We start from the raw sequence: 24,215 nt of genomic DNA, 5'->3' as shown, positions 1-24,215 counted from the left end.
TGTATGGTGTGTTAACTCTGTATGGTGTGTTAACTATATGGTTTGTTAACTCTGTATGGTGTGTTAACTGTATGGTGTGTTAACTGTATGGTGTGTTAACTCTGTATGGTGTGTTAACTCTGAATGGTGTGTTAACTCTGTATGGTGTGTTAACTATATATGGTCTGTTAACTCTGTATGGTGTGTTAACTGTATGGTGTGTTAACTGTATGGTGTGTTAATTCTGTATGTTGTGTTAACTGTATGGTGTGTTAACTGTATGGTGTGTTAACTCTGTATGGTGTGTTAACTCTGTATGGTGTGTTAACTCTGTATGGTGTGTTAACTTTATGGTGTGTTAACTGTGTGGTGCGTTAACTGTATGAGGTGTTAACTCTGTATGGTGTGTTAACTCTGTATGGTGTGTTAACTCTGTATGGTGTGTTAACTGTATGGTGTTTTAACTCTGTATGGTGTGTTAACTCAGTGTTGTGTGTTAACTGTATGGTGTGTTAACTGTATGGTGTGTTAACTGTATGGTGTGTAAACTCTGTATGGTGTGTTAACTCTCTCTGGTGTGTTAACTGTATGGTGTGTTAACTGTATGGTGTGTTAACACTATATGGTGTGTTAACTCTGTATGGTGTGTTAACTCTGTATGGTGTGTTAACTCTCTATGGTGTGTTAACTGTATGGTGTGTTAACTCTATATGGTGTGTTAACTGTATGGTGTGTTAACTGTATGGTGTGTTAACTCTGTATGGTGTGTTAACTCTGTATGGTGTGTAAACTATTTATTGTGTGTTAACTCTGTATGGTGTGTTAACTGTATGGTGTGTTAACTGTATGGTGTGTTAATTCTGTATGGTGTGTTAACTGTATGGTGTGTTAACTGTATGGTGTGTTTACTCTGAATGGTGTGTTAACTATATGGTGTGTTAACTGTATGGTGTGTTAACTCTGCATGGTGTGTTAACTGTATGGTGTGTTAACTCTATATGGTGTGTTAACTGTATGGTGTGTTAACTGTATGGTGTGTTAACTCTATATGGTGTGTTAACTCTGTATGGTGTGTTAACTCTGTATGGTGTGTAAACTATTTATGGTGTGTTAACTCTGTATGGTGTGTTAACTGTATGGTGTGTTAATTCTGTATGGTGTGTTAACTGTATGGTGTGTTAACTGTATGGTGTGTTAACTATATGGTGTGTTAACTGTATGGTGTGTTAACTCTGTATGGTGTGTTAACTCTGTATGGTGTGTTAACTGTATGGTGTGTTAACTGTATGGTGTGTTAACTCTGTATGATGTGGTAACTGTATGGTGTGTTAACTATATGGTTTGTTAACTCTGTATGGTGTGTTAACTGTATGGTGTGTTAACTGTATGGTGTGTTAACTCTTTATGGTGTGTTAACTCTGTATGGTGTGTTAACTGTATGGTGTGTTAACTCTGTGAGGTGTGTTAACTGTATGGTGTGTTAACTCTATATGGTGTGTTAACAGTATGGTGTTTTAACTGTATGGTGTGTTAACTCTATATTGTGTGTTAACTGTATGGTGTGTTAACTGTATGGTGTGTTAACTGTATGGTGTGTTAACTCTATATGGTGTGTTAACTGTATGGTGTGTCAACTCTGTATGGTGTGTTAAGTCTCTATGGTGTGTTAACTGTATGGTGTGTTAACTGTATGGTGTGTTAACTCTGTATGGTGTGTTAACTCTGTATGGTGTGTTAACTATTTATGGTCTGTTAACTCTGTATGGTGTGTTAACTGTATTGTGTGTTAACTGTATGGTGTGTTAACTGTATGGTGTGCTAACTGTATGGTGTGTTAACTCTGTATGGTGTGTTAACTCTGTATGGTGTGTTAACTGTATGGTGTGTTAACTGTATGGTGTGTTAACTCTGTATGATGTGGTAACTGTATGGTGTGTTAACTATATGGTTTGTTAACTCTGTATGGTGTGTTAACTGTATGGTGTGTTAACTGTATGGTGTGTTAACTCTGTATGGTGTGTTAACTCTGTATGGTGTGTTAACTGTATGGTGTGTTAACTCTGTGAGGTGTGTTAACTGTATGGTGTGTTAACTCTATATGGTGTGTTAACAGTATGGTGTTTTAACTGTATGGTGTGTTAACTCTATATTGTGTGTTAACTGTATGGTGTGTTAACTGTATGGTGTGTTAACTGTATGGTGTGTTAACTCTATATGGTGTGTTAACTGTATGGTGTGTCAACTCTGTATGGTGTGTTAACTCTCTATGGTGTGTTAACTGTATGGTGTGTTAACTGTATGGTGTGTTAACTCTGTATGGTGTGTTAACTCTGTATGGTGTGTTAACTATTTATGGTCTGTTAACTCTGTATGGTGTGTTAACTGTATGGTGTGTTAACTGTATGGTGTGTTAATTCTGTATGGTGTGTTAACTGTATGGTGTGTTAACTCTGTATGGTGTGTTAACTCTGTATGGTGTGTTAACTATTTATGGTCTGTTAACTCTGTATGGTGTGTTAACTGTATGGTGTGTTAACTGTATGGTGTGTTAATTCTTTATGGTGTGTTAACTGTATGGTGTGTTAACTGTATGGTGTGTTAACTCTGTATGGTGTGTTAACTGTATGGTCTGTTAACTGTATGGTGTGTTAACTCTGTATGGTGTGTTAACTCTGTATGGTGTGTTAACTATATGGTTTGTTAACTCTGTATGGTGTGTTAACTGTATGGTGTGTTAACTGTATGGTGTGTTAACTCTATATGGTGTGTTAACTCTGTATGGTGTGTTAACTCTGTATCGTGTGTAAACTATTTATGGTGTGTTAACTCTGTATGGTGTGTTAACTGTATGGTGTGTTAATTCTGTATGGTGTGTTAACTGTATGGTGTGTTAACTGTATGGTGTGTTTACTCTGAATGGTGTGTTAACTATATGGTGTGTTAACTGTATGGTGTGTTAACTCTGTATGGTGTGTTAACTCTGTATGGTGTGTTAACTGTGTGGTGTGTTAACTGTATGGTGTGTTAACTCTGTATGGTCTGTTAACTCTGTATGGTGTGTTAACTCTGTATGGTGTGTTAACTTTATGGTGTGTTAACTGTATGGTGCGTTAACTGTATGAGGTGTTAACTCTGTATGGTGTGTTAACTCTGTATGGTGTGTTAACTCTGTATGGTGTGTTAACTGTATGGTGTGTTAACTCTGCATGGTGTGTTAACTGTATGGTGTGTTAACTGTATGGTGTGTTAACTCTGTATGGTGTGTTAACAGTATGGTGTGCTAACTGTATGGTGTGTTAACTCTAAATGGTTTGTTAACTGTATGGTGTGTTAACTGTATGGTGTGTTAACTGTATGGTGTGTTAACTCTATATGGTGTGTTAACTGTATGGTGTGTCAACTCTGTATGGTGTGTTAACTCTGTATGGTGTGTTAACTCTGTATGTTTTGTTAACTGTATGGTGCGTTAACTGTATGGTGTGTTAACTCTGTATGGTGTGTTAACTGTATGGTGTGTTAACTCTGTATGGTGTGTTAACTCTGTATGGTGTGTTAACTGTATGGTGTGTTAACTGTATGGTGTGTTAACTCTGTATGATGTGTTAACTGTATGGTGTGTTAACTATATGGTTTGTTAACTCTGTATGGTGTGTTAACTGTATGGTGTGTTAACTGTATGGTGTGTTAACTCTGTATGGTGTGTTAACTCTGTATGGTGTGTTAACTGTATGGTGTGTTAACTCTGTGAGGTGTGTTAACTGTATGGTGTGTTAACTCTATATGGTGTGTTAACAGTATGGTGTGTTAACTGTATGGTGTGTTAACTCTATATGGTGTGTTAACTGTATGGTGTGTTAACTGTATGGTGTGTTAACTGTATGGTGTGTTAACTCTATATGGTGTGTTAACTGTATGGTGTGTCAACTCTGTATGGTGTGTTAACTCTCTATGGTGTGTTAACTGTATGGTGTGTTAACTGTATGGTGTGTTAACTCTGTATGGTGTGTTAACTCTGTATGGTGTGTTAACTATTTATGGTCTGTTAACTCTGTATGGTGTGTTAACTGTATGGTGTGTTAACTGTTTGGTGTGTTAATTCTGTATGGTGTGTTAACTGTATGGTGTGTTAACTGTATGGTGTGTTAACTCTGTATGGTGTGTTAACTGTATGGTCTGTTAACTGTATGGTGTGTTAACTCTGTATGGTGTGTTAACTCTGTATGGTGTGTTAACTATATGGTTTGTTAACTCTGTATGGTGTGTTAACTGTATGGTGTGTTAACTGTATGGTGTGTTAACTCTGTATGGTGTGTTAACTCTGTATGGTGTGTTAACTATATGGTTTGTTAACTCTGTATGGTGTGTTAACTGTATGGTGTGTTAACTGTATGGTGTGTTAACTCTGTATGGTGTGTTAACTCTGAATGGTGTGTTAACTCTGTATGGTGTGTTAACTATATGGTCTGTTAACTCTGTATGGTGTGTTAACTGTATGGTGTGTTAACTGTATGGTGTGTTAATTCTGTATGTTGTGTTAACTGTATGGTGTGTTAACTGTATGGTGTGTTAACTCTGTATGGTGTGTTAACTCTGTATGGTGTGTTAACTCTGTATGGTGTGTTAACTTTATGGTGTGTTAACTGTGTGGTGCGTTAACTGTATGAGGTGTTAACTCTGTATGGTGTGTTAACTCTGTATGGTGTGTTAACTCTGTATGGTGTGTTAACTGTATGGTGTTTTAACTCTGTATGGTGTGTTAACTCAGTGTTGTGTGTTAACTGTATGGTGTGTTAACTGTATGGTGTGTTAACTGTATGGTGTGTAAACTCTGTATGGTGTGTTAACTCTCTCTGGTGTGTTAACTGTATGGTGTGTTAACTGTATGGTGTGTTAACACTATATGGTGTGTTAACTCTGTATGGTGTGTTAACTCTGTATGGTGTGTTAACTCTCTATGGTGTGTTAACTGTATGGTGTGTTAACTCTATATGGTGTGTTAACTGTATGGTGTGTTAACTGTATGGTGTGTTAACTCTGTATGGTGTGTTAACTCTGTATGGTGTGTAAACTATTTATTGTGTGTTAACTCTGTATGGTGTGTTAACTGTATGGTGTGTTAACTGTATGGTGTGTTAATTCTGTATGGTGTGTTAACTGTATGGTGTGTTAACTGTATGGTGTGTTTACTCTGAATGGTGTGTTAACTATATGGTGTGTTAACTGTATGGTGTGTTAACTCTGCATGGTGTGTTAACTGTATGGTGTGTTAACTCTATATGGTGTGTTAACTGTATGGTGTGTTAACTGTATGGTGTGTTAACTCTATATGGTGTGTTAACTCTGTATGGTGTGTTAACTCTGTATGGTGTGTAAACTATTTATGGTGTGTTAACTCTGTATGGTGTGTTAACTGTATGGTGTGTTAATTCTGTATGGTGTGTTAACTGTATGGTGTGTTAACTGTATGGTGTGTTAACTATATGGTGTGTTAACTGTATGGTGTGTTAACTCTGTATGGTGTGTTAACTCTGTATGGTGTGTTAACTGTATGGTGTGTTAACTGTATGGTGTGTTAACTCTGTATGATGTGGTAACTGTATGGTGTGTTAACTATATGGTTTGTTAACTCTGTATGGTGTGTTAACTGTATGGTGTGTTAACTGTATGGTGTGTTAACTCTTTATGGTGTGTTAACTCTGTATGGTGTGTTAACTGTATGGTGTGTTAACTCTGTGAGGTGTGTTAACTGTATGGTGTGTTAACTCTATATGGTGTGTTAACAGTATGGTGTTTTAACTGTATGGTGTGTTAACTGTATGGTGTGTTAACTGTATGGTGTGTTAACTGTATGGTGTGTTAACTCTATATGGTGTGTTAACTGTATGGTGTGTCAACTCTGTATGGTGTGTTAAGTCTCTATGGTGTGTTAACTGTATGGTGTGTTAACTGTATGGTGTGTTAACTCTGTATGGTGTGTTAACTCTGTATGGTGTGTTAACTATTTATGGTCTGTTAACTCTGTATGGTGTGTTAACTGTATTGTGTGTTAACTGTATGGTGTGTTAACTGTATGGTGTGCTAACTGTATGGTGTGTTAACTCTGTATGGTGTGTTAACTCTGTATGGTGTGTTAACTGTATGGTGTGTTAACTGTATGGTGTGTTAACTCTGTATGATGTGGTAACTGTATGGTGTGTTAACTATATGGTTTGTTAACTCTGTATGGTGTGTTAACTGTATGGTGTGTTAACTGTATGGTGTGTTAACTCTGTATGGTGTGTTAACTCTGTATGGTGTGTTAACTGTATGGTGTGTTAACTCTGTGAGGTGTGTTAACTGTATGGTGTGTTAACTCTATATGGTGTGTTAACAGTATGGTGTTTTAACTGTATGGTGTGTTAACTCTATATTGTGTGTTAACTGTATGGTGTGTTAACTGTATGGTGTGTTAACTGTATGGTGTGTTAAATCTATATGGTGTGTTAACTGTATGGTGTGTCAACTCTGTATGGTGTGTTAACTCTCTATGGTGTGTTAACTGTATGGTGTGTTAACTGTATGGTGTGTTAACTCTGTATGGTGTGTTAACTCTGTATGGTGTGTTAACTATTTATGGTCTGTTAACTCTGTATGGTGTGTTAACTGTATGGTGTGTTAACTGTATGGTGTGTTAATTCTGTATGGTGTGTTAACTGTATGGTGTGTTAACTCTGTATGGTGTGTTAACTCTGTATGGTGTGTTAACTATTTATGGTCTGTTAACTCTGTATGGTGTGTTAACTGTATGGTGTGTTAACTGTATGGTGTGTTAATTCTTTATGGTGTGTTAACTGTATGGTGTGTTAACTGTATGGTGTGTTAACTCTGTATGGTGTGTTAACTGTATGGTCTGTTAACTGTATGGTGTGTTAACTCTGTATGGTGTGTTAACTCTGTATGGTGTGTTAACTATATGGTTTGTTAACTCTGTATGGTGTGTTAACTGTATGGTGTGTTAACTGTATGGTGTGTTAACTCTGTATGGTGTGTTAACTCTGAATGGTGTGTTAACTCTGTATGGTGTGTTAACTATATATGGTCTGTTAATTCTGTATGGTGTGTTAACTGTATGGTGTGTTAACTGTATGGTGTGTTAACTCTGTATGGTGTGTTAACTCTGTATGGTGTGTTAACTCTGTATGGTGTGTTAACTTTATGGTGTGTTAACTGTGTGGTGCGTTAACTGTATGAGGTGTTAACTCTGTATGGTGTGTTAACTCTGTATGGTGTGTTAACTCTGTATGGTGTGTTAACTGTATGGTGTTTTAACTCTGTATGGTGTGTTAACTCAGTGTTGTGTGTTAACTGTATGGTGTGTTAACTGTATGGTGTGTTAACTGTATGGTGTGTTAACTGTATGGTGTGTTAATTCTGTATGGTGTGTTAACTGTATGGTGTGTTAACTGTATGGTGTGTTAACTCTGTATGGTGTGTTAACTGTATGGTCTGTTAACTGTATGGTGTGTTAACTGTATGGTGTGTTAACTCTGTATGGTGTGTTAACTTTGTATGTTGTGTTAACTATATATGGTCTGTTAACTCTGTATGGTGTGTTAACTGTATGGTGTGTTAACTCTGTATGGTGTGTTAACTCTGTATGGTGTGTTAACTGTGTGGTGTGTTAACTGTATGGTGTGTTAACTCTGTATGGTGTGTTAACTCTGTATGGTGTGTTAACTCTGTATGGTGTGTTAACTTTATGGTGTGCTAACTGTGTGGTGCGTTAACTGTATGAGGTGTTAACTCTGTATGGTGTGTTAACTCTGTATGGTGTGTTAACTGTATGGTGTGTTAACTCTGTATGGTGTGTTAACTGTATGGTGTGTTAACTGTAGGGTGTGTTAACTGTAGGGTGTGTTAACTGTATGGAGTTTGCCATTTGAAAATGCCAGCAGAGACATGATGTCACGGGATTAGCTTCACCTGACCCCTGACCTCTACTCTCTGAACAGGTCAGCCAGTCTGGACAGGCCTATAACTCACTTCTCACTGAGTCGGGTTAGGATTAGGCAGTGTTTCTCACCGAGGGGGCTGGCTGGTGTTAGGGTATACCAGTTGGAACCAGTGAAAGGATATCCACAATAGCACACAACCATCTTTGGACGTAATCAGACCTGCTTTACCCAGATTCTGTATTTCTGATACCTACTTTGAAGGCTAATCTCTACTAAAGTGGTTAGTATGGAGGTTATAAAGCACTAGTGATTAGATATGTCAGAACGAACAGCAGGAAAACGCAACATAATAAGAAGACTTATAAAATAGAAATGATCAACATCTAGCACCTGTCCTGTCCTGTCCTGTCCTGTCCTGCTCTGTTCTGCTCTGTTCTGTTCTGTCCTGTCCTTTCCTGTTCTGTTCTGTTCTGTCCAGTTCTGTTCTGCTCTGTCCTGTCCTGTCCTGTTCTGTCCTGCTCTGTTCTGCTCTGTCCTGTCCTGTCCTGTTCTGCTCTGTTCTGTTCTGTCCTGTCCTTTCCTGTTCTGTTCTGTTCTGTCCAGTTCTGTTCTGCTCTGTCCTGTCCTGTCCTGTTCTGTCCTGCTCTGTTCTGCTCTGTCCTGTCCTGTCCTGTCCTGTTCTGTCCTGTTCTTTTCTGTCTTGTTCTGTTCTGTCCTGTCCTGTTCTTTTCTGTCCTGTTCTGTTCTGTCCTGTCCTGTTCTGTTCTGTTCTGTTCTGTCCTGTTCAGTTCTGTTCTGCTCTGTTCTGTTCTGTCCTGTTCAGTTCTGTTCTGCTCTGTTCTGTTCTGTCCTGTTCTGCTCTGTTCTGTTCTGTTCTGCTCTGTTCTGCTCTGCCCTGTTCTGTCCTGTTCAGTTCTGTTCTGTCCTGTTCAGTTCTGTTCTGCTCTGTTCGGTTCGGTTCTGTCCTGTTCTGTTCTGTCCTGTCCTGTCCTGTTCTGTTCTGTTCTGTTCTGTCCTGTTCTGCTCTGTTCGGTTCTGTCCTGTCCTGTTCTGCTCTGTTCTGTTCTGTCCTGTCCTGTCCTGTTCTGTTCTGCTTTGTTCTGTTCTGTTCTGCTTTGTTCTGTTCTGCTCTGTTCTGCTCTGTCCTGTTCTGCTCTGTTCTGTTCTGTTCTGCTCTGCTTTGTTCTGTTCTACTCTGCTTTGTTCTGTTCTGCTCTGTTCTGCTCTGTCCTGTTCTGCTCTGTTCTGTTCTGTTCTGTTCTGCTCTGCTTTGTTCTGTTCTGATCTATCCTGTTCTGTTCTGCTCTGTTCTGTTCTGCTCTGTTCTGCTCTGTCCTGTTCTGCTCTGTTGTGAGTGATTAGATAATGAGAGTATTGGCATGGTGCTAGAGAGAGAGAGAGAGTCTAGGCTGACATGGTGAGAGAGTGGCTGGTGCTGAGAGGCAGCGGGGTGAGCAGATGGGTCTGGGTCATAATGCTGTGGTTCTATCTCAGTAGTTATGGCCTTGAGCTGGAGGGCTTCATCCATTCATCTCACTGTTAAGACAATCCTCCCGGACACACACCGCCTCTGCCCTCACTGCTGCTTGTATCTCACTGACTCCCTGTGCTGGTGATACACGGTGTTCAGGGATCGGCGTCCCGTCAACGGGACAGTTGTAAATCATGCACCGCCTTGTGTCATGATCGCAGATTTTAGAGAAACAACAAATGTCAGTACAAATATAAGCTGAAAGCTTAAATTCTTGTTAATATAACTGCACTGTCCAATTTACAGTAGCTATTACAGTGAAAACATGCCATGCTATTGTTTGAGGAGAGCTCTTAACAACAAAACACTTTTTTCACCGCGATAGGTTTGATAAATTCAGCTCTGAAGGTGAAATGTGTACTTACATTCTGAATTATTGCTCTGATTTATCATCCAAAGGGTCCCAGAGATAACATGAAGTGTTGTTTTGTTAGATAAAATCCTTTTTCATATCCTAAAAAGGTCCATATAGCATGCGCGATTGATTTTGTATTTCCACTCGTTCAATTTGCAAAGAAAGGAATCTGTGAAAATCTAACCCTCAGCGTTGTTTCAACCAGTCAAATCACATTCGTATGTATTCCTCAGAGCTCCTAGAACATAACCAGACTTCACTATTTCATTAAGGGTGTAGTATATCCTATAGGACACCAAATGTAGTCAGAGAGCGACACCTTTATGGCAAGCCGATGACACGGGCGGTCTTCACTTGATCAACTCTGACTTTGTCAAATAAGCACCGATCGGGATCAAACAAAGCTAGCTAGATAGCCAATGAGCTGGGCTTTATTGGAGTATATGGAAACCCTGTATCTGTTGTAAAATGTAGCTGCTAATCTTTTGCGACAGCAAGCCTTTTCCTTTTGGACAAAAATTATAAGAATATTCAGAGTTATGAAAACTGGTTGTTTTGCAAATGTTGAACTTATAATATTTCTAATAATACTGGAAAAGCTAAATCAAAGTCCAAGAATACAGATTTGACGATATTCTTGCAGAAAAATTTAATATGAATGCAAATGTCTCCTTCACGATTTGCCCAAATGTACCTGGGTGACTTCACACTAAATGTCATGTAGTTTGCTCTTACTTCAAGTTATGCGTCTGAAACTTTGCACATACACTGCTGCCATCTTGTGGACACCATCGGAATTACAACCACAGTTATGGCTGGAAGAAAACATTTAGTTTTTTCTTTGTATTTTCTTCTACCAGATCTATTGTGTTATATTTTCCTGCATTCAATTCACATTTCCACAAACCTCAAGACTGTTTCCTATCAAATGGTACCAATAATATGCATATCCTTGCTTCAGGGCATGAGCTGCAGGCAGTTAGATTTGGGTATGTCAGTTTAGGAGAACATTTTAAAAAAGGGGTCCAATCCCTAAGAAGTTTTAACCTGGGATGATGGAACTAAGGCTTCAGGAAGACACACTTTTCTTTATCACGCGTAGTTGTATCCATCATCCAGTCAAACATTATTGTAAATGTAAACAGAAATAGATGTACATGTCGTCACCTTCATGTGGGAAGTTTGGTGCACAAGACTATTCACAATGTCAGATTATCCACCAGACATGGCTCAGGTCAGACCTGGCTCAGGTCAGACCTGGCTCAGGTCAGACATGGCTCAGGTCAGACCTTGCTCAGGTCAGACATGGCTCAGGTCAGATATGGCTCAGATCAGACATGGCTCAGGTCAGACCTGGCTCAGGTCAGACATGGCTCAGGTCAGACCTTGCTCAGGTCAGACATGGCTCAGGTCAGATATGGCTCAGATCAGACATGGCTCAGGTCAGATATGGCTCAGGTCAGACATGGCTCAGGTCAGACATGGGTCAGGTCAGATATGGCTCAGGTCAGACATGGCTCAGGTCAGATATGGCTCAGGTCAGACATGGCTCAGGTCAGCAGGTGCAGTATTCAGGGCAAGTGCAGACCAGACTTAATTCCTGAGGGATGAAGGGAGGCCTCCATCCAACAAATAGCAGGTCTGAGCATCTTCTGTTGTTGATTCAGAGTTATAGCAGTAGGCTGATATGGTGTTATGCTGACATGCTGATGGTTTAAAGAGAGAGAGAGAGAGAGATAGGCTGGGTTAGTGGCCTGGCATGGGTCACCTCTGGCTCAAATCACCTTCAAACCCTATATCAGAGAAACACATGTAGAAAGAGTGTAGAGAGTAGAGGAGAGTGAAAGAGAAAGAGAGTAGAGAGTAGGGAGGAGAGAGAAAGAGAAATAGAGAGGAGAGAAAGAGAGAGAGAGGTGAGAGAGAAAGAGAGGAGAGAGAAAGGGAGAGAGAGGAGAGAGAAAGGGAGAGAGAGGAGAGAGAAAGGGAGAGAGAGGATAGAGTTAAGGAGAGAGAGGATAGAGTTAAAGAGAGAGAGGAGAGAAAGATAGAGTAGAGAGAAAGAGAGAGAAAGAGAGAGAGAGTAGAGAGAGGGAGAGAGAGAGAGAGAGAGAGAGTAGAGGAGAGAGAAAGAGAGAGTAGAAAGGAGAGAGAAAGAGAACGAGAGAGAGAGTAGAGAGAAAGAGAGAGAGAGTGACATAAATAGAGACTAAGAGAAACAGAGAGAAGAGAGGAGAAATTGTATGAAGAGAAGAGAAGAGACAGAAAGAAGAGCATTTTAGCCAGGCTTAGTTAGAATTATAATCAAATCATTGACATGAGAATGACACTGCTTTCATCCGATATGGTTCTGGAGATAGTTTTCACTGCAGTGCATTAATTATTCACCAAAAGGAACCCTATTTGCTATAAGGCTCTGGTCAAACCTAATATTCTGTATTGGGACTAGGGAGCCATTTGGAATGTACATCGTGTGGCGTAAACATAACAGACATGGTTGTTTGTTAGTCATTTGTAGCAGCCATACACATACAGTAATACCAGTTCATCCAATATAGTATACAGTGCCTTCGGAAAGTATTCAGACCCCTTGACCATTTCTACATTTACAGTTACGTTTAGAGTCTTATTCTGAAATGGATTAAATAAAACAATTTCCTCAACAATCTACACACAAGAATAATGACGAAGCAAAAACAAGTTTTTAGAACATTTTGCTAATTTATAATTGAAAGGAAACAGGAAATATCACATTTTCATAAATATTCAGACCTTTTACTCAGTACTTTGTGGAAGCACCTTTGGCAGCGATCGAGTCTTCTTGGGTATGACGCTACAAGCTTGGCACACCTGTATTTGGGGAGTTTCTCCCCTTCTTCTCTGCAGATCCTCTCAAGGTCTGTCAGGTTGGATGGGGAGTGTTGCTGCACAGCTATTTTCAGGTCTCTCCAGAGATGTTAGATCGGGTTCCGGGCTCTGGCTGGGCCACTCAAGGACATTCAGAGACTTGTCCCGAAGCAACTTCTGCGTTGTATTGGCTGTGTGCTTAACGTTGTTGTCCTGTTGGAAGGTGAACCTTCACCCCAGTCTGAGGTAATCAGTGCTCTGGAGCAGGTTTTCATCAAGGATCTCAATGTACTTTGCTCCATTCATCTTTGCCTCAACCCTGACTAGTCTCCCAGTCCCTGCCACTGAAAAACATACCCACATGCCACCACCATGCTTTACCATAGGGATGGTGCCAGGTTTCCTCCAGATGTGACACTTGGCATTCAGGCCAAAGAGTTCAATCTTGGTTTCATCAGACCAGAGAATCTTGTTTCTCATGGTCTGAGAGTCTTTGGTGACCTTCTGGCAAACTCCAAGTGGGCTGTCATGTGCCTTTTACTGAGGAGTGGCTTCCGTCTGGCAACTCTACCATAAAGGCCTGATTGGTGGAGTGCTGCAGAGATGGTTGTCCTTCCAGAAGGTTGTCCCATCTCCACAGAGGAACTCTAGACCTCTGTCAGAGTGACCATCGGGTTCTTGGTCACCTCTCTGACCAAGGCCCTTCTCCCCCGATTGCTCAGTTTGGCCAGGCGGCCAGCTCTAGAAAGAGTCTTGGTGGTTCCAAACTTCTTCCATTTAAGATTGATTGTGGCCACTATCTTCTTGGGGACCTTCAATGCTGCAAACATTTTTTGGTACCCTTCCCCAGATCTGTGCCTCGACACAATCCTGTCTCGGAGCTCTACGGACAATTCCTTCGACCTCATGACTTGGTTTTTGCTCTGCAATGCACTCTCAACTGTGGGACCTTATATAGACAGGTGTGTGCCTTTCCAAATCATGTCCAATCAATTGAATTTACCACAAGTGGCCAAATGTAGAAACATCTCAAGGATTTTCAATACAGGATGCACCTGAGCTCAATTTCAAGTCTCATAGCAAAGGGTCTGAATAATTATGTAAATAAGGTGTTTCTGTTTTTAAAGTTTATTACATTTGGAAGGAATTCTAAAAACCTGTTTTTGCTTTGTCATTATGGGGTATTGTGTGTAGATTGCCGAGAAAAATAAGTCATTTCATTCATTATATTGAAAGGCTACAACATAAAAAAATGTGGAAAAAGTCCATGGGTCTATATAATTTCCGAAGGTACTTTATACATCCCAACCAGTCTATAGAACAGATACATACAATACACTATATTAATCACAACCAGTCCATAGGACAGATACATACAGCCCCACACATACAACACAGCCTGATGGGGAGATTGGAGCTGTATAATATGGTTAGCAGTTTGCCATATGGTGCTGGGGTGATCATTTAATACTTATAATAATTATCTCCTGCTAAAGCCATTAATTCCACAACCTCTCCAGGATATTCATTACCTACAGGATGGAGGGAGGGAGGGAGGGAGGGAGGGGTCATACAATTCAAGGAGACAGAGGAACGTCAGTTTCCAAGGACACAGGGATGAGTACAGCCTAATATACAGTCTCATAATATAGAGTACAGTCTGATACAGTCACAGTAAATAGAGGACAGACTGATACAGTCTCCTTCTATAGAGTACAGTCTCCTTCTATAGAGTACAGTCTGATATACAGTCTCCTTATATAGAGTACAGTCTGATATACAGTCTCCTTATATAGAGTACAGTCTGATATACAGTCTCCTTATATAGAGGACAGCCTGATATACAGTCTCCTTATATAGAGGACAGCCTGATGTACAGTCTCCTTCTATAGAGTACAGTCACCTTATATAGAGGACAGTCTGATATACAGTCTCCTTATATAGAGGACAGTCTCAGTATATAGAGTACAGTCTGATATACAGTCTCCTTATATAGAGGACAGTCTGATATACAGTCTCCTTATATAGAGGACAGCCTGATGTACAGTCTCCTTCTATAGAGTACAGTCACCTTATATAGAGGACAGTCTGATATACAGTCTCCTTATATAGAGGACAGTCTCCTTATATAGAGGACAGTCTGATATACAGGCTCCTTATATAGAGGACAGTCTCCTTTTATAGAGGACAGTCTGATACAGTCACAGTAAATAGAGTACAGTCTGATACAGTCACCTTATATAGAGTACAGTCTGATACAGTCACATTATATAGAGTACAGTCTGATACAGTCTCCTTATATAGAGTACAGTCTCCTTATATAGAGTACAGTCTCCTTATATAGAGTACAGTCTCCTTATATAGAGTACAGCCTGATGTACAGTCACCTCAGTGACTGAACCTATACAGAATGTCCTAGTTGCTGATTCACTGAACTATACAGTCATCTTGGTGACGCTGAACCACCAGGAGGTCCTACCTGCAGCATCACACAGCGCTGCACAGTGTGTTTCTGACACTCATTATAATTGTTACCTTTTACACTGGGAGAATATACATGGAGACTTGACAGCACTGTTATGCCCCACCGATACCAAGCTTACAGAACCAAGCCTGTAGATACCAAGCCTGTAGATACCAAGCCTGTAGATACCAAGCCTGGAGATACCAAGCCTGTAGACACCAAGCCTGTAGATACCAAGTCTGGAGACACCAAGCCTGTAAACACCAAGCCTGTAGATACCAAGCCTTTAGATACCAAGCCTGTAGATACCAAGCCTGTAGATACCAAGCCTGTAGATACCAAGCCTGGAGATACCAAGCCTGGAGATACCAAGCCTGTAGACACCAAGCCTGTAGATACCAAGCCTGGAGATACCAAGCCTGTAGATACCAAGCCTGTAAACACCAAGCCTTTAGATATCAAGCTTACAGAACCAAGCCTGTAGATACCAAGCCTGCAGATACCAAGCCTGTAGATACCAAGCCTGTAGATACCAAGCCTGTAGATACCAAGCCTTTAGATACCAAGCCTGTAGATACCAAGCCTGTAGATACCAAGCCTGTAGATACCAAGCCTTTAGATACCAAGCCTGTAGATACCAAGCCTGGAGATACCAAGCCTGTAGATACCAAGCCTTTAGATACCAAGCCTGTAGATATCAAGCCTGTAGACACCAAGCCTGCAGATACCAAGCCTTTAGATACCAAGCCTGTAGATACCAAGCCTTTAGATACCAAGCCTGTAGATACCAAGCCTGTAGATATCAAGCCTGTAGATACCAAGCCTGTAGACACCAAGCCTGTAGATATCATACCTGTAGACACCAAGCCTGTAGACACCAAGCCTGTAGACACCAAGCCTGCAGATACCAAGCCTGTAGACACCAAGCCTGTAGACACCAAGCCTGTAGACACCAAGCCTGTAGACACCAAGCCTGTAGATACCACGCCTGTAGACACCAAGCCTGTAGACACCAAGCCTGTAGACACCAAGCCTGCAGATACCAAGCCTGTAGATACCAAACCTGTAGATATCAAGCTTACAGAACCAAGCCTGTAGATACCAAGCCTGCAGATACCAAGCCTGTAGACACCAAGCCTTTAGATATCAAGCTTACAGAACCAAGCCTGGAGATACCAAGCCTGTAGACACCAAGCCTGTAGACACCAAGCCTGCAGATACCAAGCCTGTAGACACCAAGCCTTGAGATATCAAGCTTACAGAACCAAGCCTGTAGATACCAAGCCTGCAGATACCAAGCCTGTAGATACCAAGCCTGTAGACACCAAGCCTGTAGACACCAAGCCTTTAGATATCAAGCTTACAGAACCAAGCCTGTAGATATCAAGCCTGCAGATACCAAGCCTGCAGATACCAAGCCTGTAGACACCAAGCCTGCAGACACCAAGCCTGCAGACAGCAAGCCTGTAGACACCAAGCCTGCAGATACCAAGCCTGTAGACACCAAGCCTGTAGATACCAAGCCTGTAGACACCAAGCCTGTAGATACCAAGCCTGTAGATACCAAGCCTGTAGACACCAAGCCTGTAGATAACAAGCCTGTAGACACCAAGCCTGTAGATACCAAGCCTGTAGACACCAAGCCTGTAGACACCAAGCCTGTAGATATCATACCTGTAGACATCAAGCCTGTAGACACCAAGCCTGTAGATACCAAGCCTGTAGACACCAAGCCTGTAGACACCAAGCCTGTAGATACCAAGCCTGTAGACACCAAGCCTGTAGACACCAGCCTGTAGATATCATACCTGTAGACATCAAGCCTGTAGACACCAAGCCTGTAGATACCAAGCCTGTAGACACCAAGCCTGTAGACACCAAGCCTGTAGATACCAAGCCTGTAGACACCAAGCCTGTAGACACCAAGCCTGTAGATAGATACCAAGCCTGTAGATACCAAGCCTGTAGATACCAAGCCTGCAGATACCAAGCCTGTAGATAAGAACTGCTATATTCTAACAAAGAAAAACAGGTACTTGCTGGCACCAGACAAAGTGGTTAGAATGTTGTCATGTCGAGTCACCACTCTGACATCATCCTGACATCAGTCTGGAGCAGGGGATTAAAGACTGAATGGATATATGTCTTGTCACTGTTACCACAGAGATGACAGGTAGCCTAGCAGTTAAGAATGTTGGGCCAGTAACCCAAAGGTCACTAGTTCGAATCCCTGAGACGACTAGGTGAAAGAAGTCTGTCGATGTGCCCTTCAGCAAGATACTAACACTTTCTGTACGTCGCTCTGGATAAGAGTGTCTGCTAAATGATGGAGAAGTAAAATGGATGAAAGGTTGTATTACCAGAGGGATGACAGGGTTATGTTACCACGTGGATAACAGGGTCCTTCATGTTCTCTCATAACCCTTATTGACGTTTTCTCCACACTGCCCCTGAGGGGGAGGAGTCTGCTGCCAGGGACTGAGGAGAGACAAATAATCCCCCTCTCTAAAATATATCATCCCTCAAATCCCTCTCTCTTTTCTCCGCCTGTTTCTTGCTCCCACCTCTCTCTCTCTCTCTGTCTTCTCCTCGTTTCTTGATCCCACCTCTCTCTCTCTCAGTGCATACTGGGAATGTTTGTAGATGAGAGGCCGTGTGGAGGGCTCTGTCCTTACTCATTTTCTTGATTCTTTCCTTGACCTTTTCTTTAAATTTTATTTTCTATGGTGGAGGGTTAACTCACTGTTAGTTTAGCGGAACCCACTGTTTTTTTTTTCCAAAGTTAGGGAGGAAGAGGACGGAGTTTCAGTCTCCTGAGGTTTGAACGGTGTGGTGTGCGTGATGGCATTTTCAGGAACACACCTGAATCCATGCCGTAACGACAGAGTCTCCTCTGCGCTAGGCTGTGAAAGAGTTAACGTGGAGAAGTTACTGTCGGTACGGCATGGATTCAGGTGTGTTCCTGAGAATGGAGTTAAGGTGGAGGAGATGCTGTCATTACGGCATGGATTCAGGTGTGTTCCTGAGAAAGGAGTTAAGGTGGAGGAGGTTCTGCTCACGGTAGGTGAACAGGAAGGAGCTGAATTTATGCATTCTGCATCCAGAATGAACAAAGCTGTGGTTGTGTTAATGAAAAAGTAAATTTAGTGGGCAGGCTAATTACTAGTGGAATATTTGTAAGGGATGTGTTGGTGCCGATTTATCCTCTTTCGACTCCTTTGACAAGGGTGGTAGTTGCGACTCTTCCTCCGTTTATTACAGATGATCAAATCGGGAAAGAGCTGAGTCTGCTAGCGGTTGTCGGCAGGTTTTCAGGCAGATGTTGTTAAGCATGTTGTTTCATTCCGGAGGCAGTTAATTGTGCATTTTAAAGGGAGGCATGGGGAGGGGCTCTATGCAGGGTTTGCCAGCACAGATAATCTGCAGTGTTTTGAGTATGGGGATTTGGGGCCAACATAAAGCTTTGAGCTTTGTGTGCCAACACAAAGGCCGTAGACAAGGTGAGGGTACAAGCGCCAGTGGGGGAAATCGAGATCAATGTGCAGGGGGTCATGAGAAGCAGGCAGAGACTGGGCCTAGTCAGGCTATAGATGGTGGTGTAGATGAGGCTGGGTCTAGTCATGCTATAGATGGTGGTGTAGATGAGGCTGGGTCTAGTCAGGTTATAGATGGTGGTGTAGATGAGGCTGGGTATAGTCAGGTTATAGGTGGTGGTGTAGATGAGACTGGGTCTAGTCAGGTTATAGATGGTGGTGTAGATGAGGCTGGGTCTAGTCAGGCTGGTGGTGTAGATGAGACTGGGTCTAGTCAGGCTATAGATGGTTTTGTAGATGTGGCTGGGTCTGACTCTCCTGCCAAAAAAAGGGGACTTGTTTGAACTTAAGAACTGGAGGTGTATTGCATTGCTCTATGCAGACTACAAGATATTCTCCAAGGTCCTCGATAACAGACTGAAGTCCCATCGGGACTCTATAGTACTCAAGGACCAGACATTGTGTACCGGGACGCACAATCACGGACAGCTTGTTCTTAATCAGGGATACGTTGGACTTGTCGATGGTTTCTAATTTGAACTTTGGACTGGTCTCTCTAGAAAGAGAAGGCTTTTGATTGTGTCGGGAGGCTAGGGTCAGTCTGTTACATCTGGAGTATTTGTCCTGTCTTATCCGGTGTCCTGTGTGAATTTAAGTATGCTCTCTCTAATTCTCTCTCTCTTTTTCTCTCTTTCTTTCTTTCTTTCTTTCTTTCTTTCTTTCTTTCTTTATTTCTCTCTCTCAGAGGACCTGAGCCCTAGGACCATGCCTCAGGACTACCTGACCTGATGACTCCTTGCTGTCCCCAGTCCACCTGGCCGTGCTGCTGCTCCAGTTTTAACTGTTCAGCCAGCGGCTATGGAATCTTGAACTGTTCACAGGATGTGCTACCTGTCCCAGACCTGCTGTTTTCAACTCCCTAGAGACAGCAGGAGCGGTAGACATACTCTCAATGATCGGCTATGATAAAGCCAACTGACATTTACTCCTGAGGTGCTGACCTGTTGCACCCTCGACAACCACTGTGATTATTATTATTTGACCCTGCTGGACCTCTATGAACATTTGAACATCTTGGCCATATTCTGTTATAATCCCCACCCGGCACAGCCAGAAGAGGACTGGCCACTCCTCATAGCCTGGTTCCTCTCTTGGTTTCTTCCTAGGTTCTGGCCTTTCTAGGGAGTTTTTCTTAGCCACCGTACTTCTACACCTGCATTGCTTGCTGTTTGGGGTTTTAGGCTGGGTTTCTGTACAGCACTTTGTGACATCAGCTGATGTAAGAAGGGCTTTATAAATACATTTCATTGATTTGATTGATAGAGTGGACCATGAGTGTCTGTTTAATGTGATGTCTGTGTTTGGGGAAAGGTTTTTGACCTGTGTGAAGATGTTGTATACTGGGGCGTTATGTATGGTCAAGGTGGGAGGACGGCTCAGTAGGCCATTCTGGGTGAGGTGGGGCATTAGACAAGGATATCCTCTACCGGGGCAGTTATATACACTAGCTATTGAGCCTTTTCTGGGCCTCCTATGCAGGAGAATACAGGGAGTGTTCTGGACAGGTATGGGGTGTGTTGACAGGCATAGCAGTGACGGCGTACACAGATGATGTTTCTGTGATGATGAGGGATGGGCAGGATATGCAGACACTAGAGACGGTCTAAAGGTGTACGAGGGAGCTTCGTCAGCTAAGGTAAACTGGGGCAAGAGCAAAGCTCTGTTTCAGTGCCTTGCAAAAGTATTCATCCACCTTGGTGCTTTTCCTATTTGGTTCCATTACAACCTGTAATTTAAATTGATTTTTATCAGAGTTGACTAGTCTACAGAGGAGGGTACCAAAATTGACTAGTTTACAGAGGAGGGTATCAGAGTTGACTAGTCTACAGAGGAGGGTATCAGAGTTGACTAGTCTACAGAGGAGGGTATCAGAGTTGACTAGTCTACAGAAGAGGGTATCAGAGTTGACTAGTCTACAGAGGAGGGTACCAGAGTTGACTAGTCTACAGAGGAGGGTATCAGAGTTGACTAGTCTACAGAGGAGGGTATCAGAGTTGAATAGTCTACAGAGGAGGGTACCTTCCTTCCCCTTTTCAGACTGACGAGACACTGGTCAATAAGAACCTGGCAATGTTCTATTGAAACAGGAAGCAGTCAGCCGTCCTTAGCTTCCACATATAGGGTGCCACTTGCTCCTGGGCTTTAGTGTTATCAGTGGGACAGCGGATGCAGAGTAGCCTAGTTAGTGACAGAACAGGACACAGTGTGTTATCTCAGACTCTCCAATGACGGAAAGCTCCCCTCAAGACTAGTCATTGGAGATCATTGAACCTGTGCTTTTACAGGTTCCCTCTAATCAAGGGGAAATGTTGGCTATAAAAATTATTCATGGATTATAGCAGAAGAAGAAACCGAATGGCACTAGGCCCAGGGGCCTCAGTCCCATTTAAAAAGTCAAACATGAGAGAGAGAGACTTGACTTTTTGTCCTTCTTTAATGATACATCCTCATTTCATTAAAACCTCACCACCACCACCCCCCTGTCCATAGTCACCTTGCCCTCTACCACACAATACAAAACAACATCACACATCACAATAACCAAAACCTCACCACTTCTACAACCGTACAGTGAGGGAAAAAAGTATTTGATCCCCTGCTGATTTTGTATGTTTGCCCACTGACAAAGAAATGATCAGTCTATAATTTTAATGGTAGGTTTATTTGAACAGTGAGAGACATAATAACAACAAAACAATCCAGAACAACGCATGTCAAAAATGTTATAAAATTATTTGCATTTTAATGATGGAAATAAGTATTTGACCCCTCTGCAAAACATGACTTAGTACTTGGTGGCAAAACCCTTGTTGGCAATCACAGAGGTCAGACGTTTCTTGTAGTTGGCCACCAGGTTTGCACACATCTCAGGAGGGATTTTGTCCCACTCCTCTTTGCAGATCTTCTCCAAGTCATTATGGTTTTGAGGCTGACGTTTGGCAACTTGAACCTTCAGCTCCCTCCACAGATTGTCTATGGGATTAAGGTCTGGAGACTGGCTAGGCCACTCCAGGACCTTAATGTGCTTCTTCTTGAGCCACTCCTTTGTTGCCTTGGCCGTGTGTTTTTGGGTCATTGTCATGCTGGAATACCCATCCACAACCCATTTTCAATGCCCTGGCGGTGGGAAGGAGGTTCTCACCCAAGATTTGACGGTACATGGCCTCGTCGATCGTCCCTTTGATGCGGTGAAGTTGTCCTGTCCCCTTAGCAGAAAATCACCCCCAAAGCATAATGTTTCCACCTCCATGTTTGATGCTGTTCTTGGGGTCATAGGCAGCATTCCTCCTCCTCCAAACACGGCGAGTTGAGTTGATGCCAATGAGCTCTATTTTGGTCTCATCTGACCACAACACTTTCACCCAGTTGTCCTCTGAATCATTCAGATGTTCATTGGCAAACTTCAGACGGGCATGTATATATGCTTTCTTGAGAAGGGGGACCTTGCGGGCACTGCAGGATTTCAGTCCTTCACAGCATAGTGTGTTACCAATTGTTTTCTTGGTGACTATGGTCCCAGCTGCCTTGAGATCATTGACAAGATACTCCCGTGTAGTTCTGGGCTGATTACTCACTGTTCTCATGATCATTGCAACTCCACGAGGTGTGATCTTGCATGGAGCCCCAGGCCGAGGGAGATTGACAGTTCTTTTGTATTTTTTCCATTTGCGAATAATCGCACCAACTGTTGTCACCTTCTCACCAAGATGCTTGGCGATGGTCTTGTAGCCCATTCCAGCCTTGTGTAGGTCTACAATCTTGTCCCTTACATCCTTGGAGAGCTCTTTGGTCTTGGCCATGGTGGAGAGTTTGGAATCTGATTGATTGCTTCTGTGGACAGGTGTCTTTTATACAGGTAACAAGCTGCGGTCAGGAGCACTCCCTTTAAGAGTATGCTCCTAATCTCAGCGCGTTACCTGTATAAAAGACACCTGGGAGCCAGAAATCTTTCTGATTGAGAGGAGGTCAAATACTTATTTACCTCATTAAAATGCAAATCAGTTTATAACATTTTTGACAAGCGTTTTTCTGGATTTTTTTGTTGTTATTCTGTCTCTCACTGTTCAAATAAATTTACCATTAAAATTATAGACTGATCATTTCTTTGTCAGTGGGCAAACGTACAAAATCAGCAGGGGTTCAAATACTTTTTTCCCACACTGTATATATCCAACCCAATCTTCCCCAGATATACGGACGGCCTCCCCGACACACCATATCTCCTTAAATATATAAACACTTTTCATTTTATAGAACTCAAATTCCACCCTAAGGCACGCAGAGACCATCCCATTAAATAATAGTAAAGGGTCTGTTATTCCTCCACCTTTGATCCTGTTCCTCCTTGTTATCCAAATAGCCATTTTTGCCTGAGCAAACAGAAAATTCAACAACACACATTTGGCCTTTTCCTTATTCGAATACCTGTACCCCATTATAAACATCCAGACAATAAAGTCAAACCCCAACCTCTCACACAGACGTTTCAACAGAGACATTAATGGCATTAACCTGTAGCACACAGAAAACACATGATGCACAGTTTCATTCATGACACAGAAAGGACACCCCTGTCTGACTCCCGGGTCGAACCGCGCCAACCATCTATTAGTGGCCAGGGCTCCATGTAGAACCCTCCACTGGAGGTCCCTTGACCTCTTCGGTACTGGGGGTTTGTCGAGCCCCCTCCATCTAAAACCCACCATACTCTCTGCCCCACATACCCCACTGCCACTGATGTGCCCTCACTCCTGTTAGGCTCCTAATGTTCCTCACCTTAACGCAGAGGTTGTAGAGGGCTTTACCTCCCACCCCCTCAAACTCCCCTCAGGCTCAGAGTGTTAAAGTCCAACAAGTCCTCCAGACCCCCTTGCCAGTCCTCAGTCTCTGCCGTCACTGCAAACATTGGTGGCCCCTCCCCCTTTGGCCGCTCAAACGTCTCCCTTACCGGCACAGACAGAGCCTCCTGGAACTCCCCCAGGAATCTCTCCAGCGGCCTAATAGATGTTATTCCTGTTTGTTGTGCCTGGACTTCCGGAGTTTTCCCACCCCTCCTCCACCCGCAGCCGCAGGTTGCCCAGACTTAGTAAACCAGCTGCCATCACTCGCTTCTGCAGGGTGTCCGACTGAACTGATTCCAAAACGATGGCTGGATTGTGGAAGATAGGCTCCTTCCACACCAACAGCCCATGCTCCACACCCCTTCCTCATGTGGTTTCTCATGCAGCTGCTAGGCCCTCAGCATCGCAGAGTAGAAATCAGAGAGACCTGCTATACTTGAGCTGACAAGGTAAAAATGTGTGGTTCTGCCCCTGAGCAAGGCAGTTATTCCACTGTCCCCCAGGCGCCGAAGATGTGGATGTGGATTAATGCAGCCCCCCCCGGCAGCTCTCTGATTCAGAGGGGTTGGGTTAAATGGGGAAGACACATTTCAGTTGAATACATTCAGTTGGACAACTGACTAGGTATCCCCCTTTTCCCTTTCCCTTTCCCTATTCAGCCTCTATTGCCTCAT

General features: G+C 42.6%; 2 protein-coding genes across 2 annotated transcripts in view; one reads left to right on the top strand and one right to left on the bottom strand.

Moving 5' to 3' along the window:
- LOC115191022 (ciliary neurotrophic factor receptor subunit alpha) overlaps positions 1 to 24,215 on the bottom strand; it is a 489,986-nt gene that overhangs the window by 437,589 nt on the left and 28,182 nt on the right. The window lies entirely within an intron of this gene.
- On the top strand, positions 15,223 to 16,906 carry LOC115191017 (salivary glue protein Sgs-3-like). Its single transcript, XM_029749018.1, has 3 exons — positions 15,223 to 15,543; positions 15,585 to 16,201; positions 16,474 to 16,906. Exons 1-3 carry the CDS (start codon positions 15,223 to 15,225, stop codon positions 16,904 to 16,906), a joined length of 1,371 nt encoding a protein of 456 aa, XP_029604878.1.

The sequence above is a fragment of the Salmo trutta genome, unplaced genomic scaffold, assembly GCF_901001165.1.
Source record: "Salmo trutta unplaced genomic scaffold, fSalTru1.1, whole genome shotgun sequence".
NCBI lineage: Eukaryota > Metazoa > Chordata > Actinopteri > Salmoniformes > Salmonidae > Salmo > Salmo trutta.
Note: the sequence above shows the minus strand (reverse complement) of the source record. Positions and strands in the feature narration are given on the sequence as shown.

Excerpts from the sequence above, each read along its gene's own strand:
- LOC115191017 (XM_029749018.1), top strand. The coding sequence starts at position 15,223 with ATGCCCCACCGATACCAAGCTTACAGAACCAAGCCTGTAGATACCAAG. Across the intron at positions 15,544-15,584 it reads AGCCTGTAGATACCAAGCCT|CCTGTAGATACCAAGCCTGC; the intron begins GTAAACACCAAG and ends TACAGAACCAAG. Across the intron at positions 16,202-16,473 it reads AAGCTTACAGAACCAAGCCT|AACCAAGCCTGTAGATATCA; the intron begins GTAGATACCAAG and ends TCAAGCTTACAG.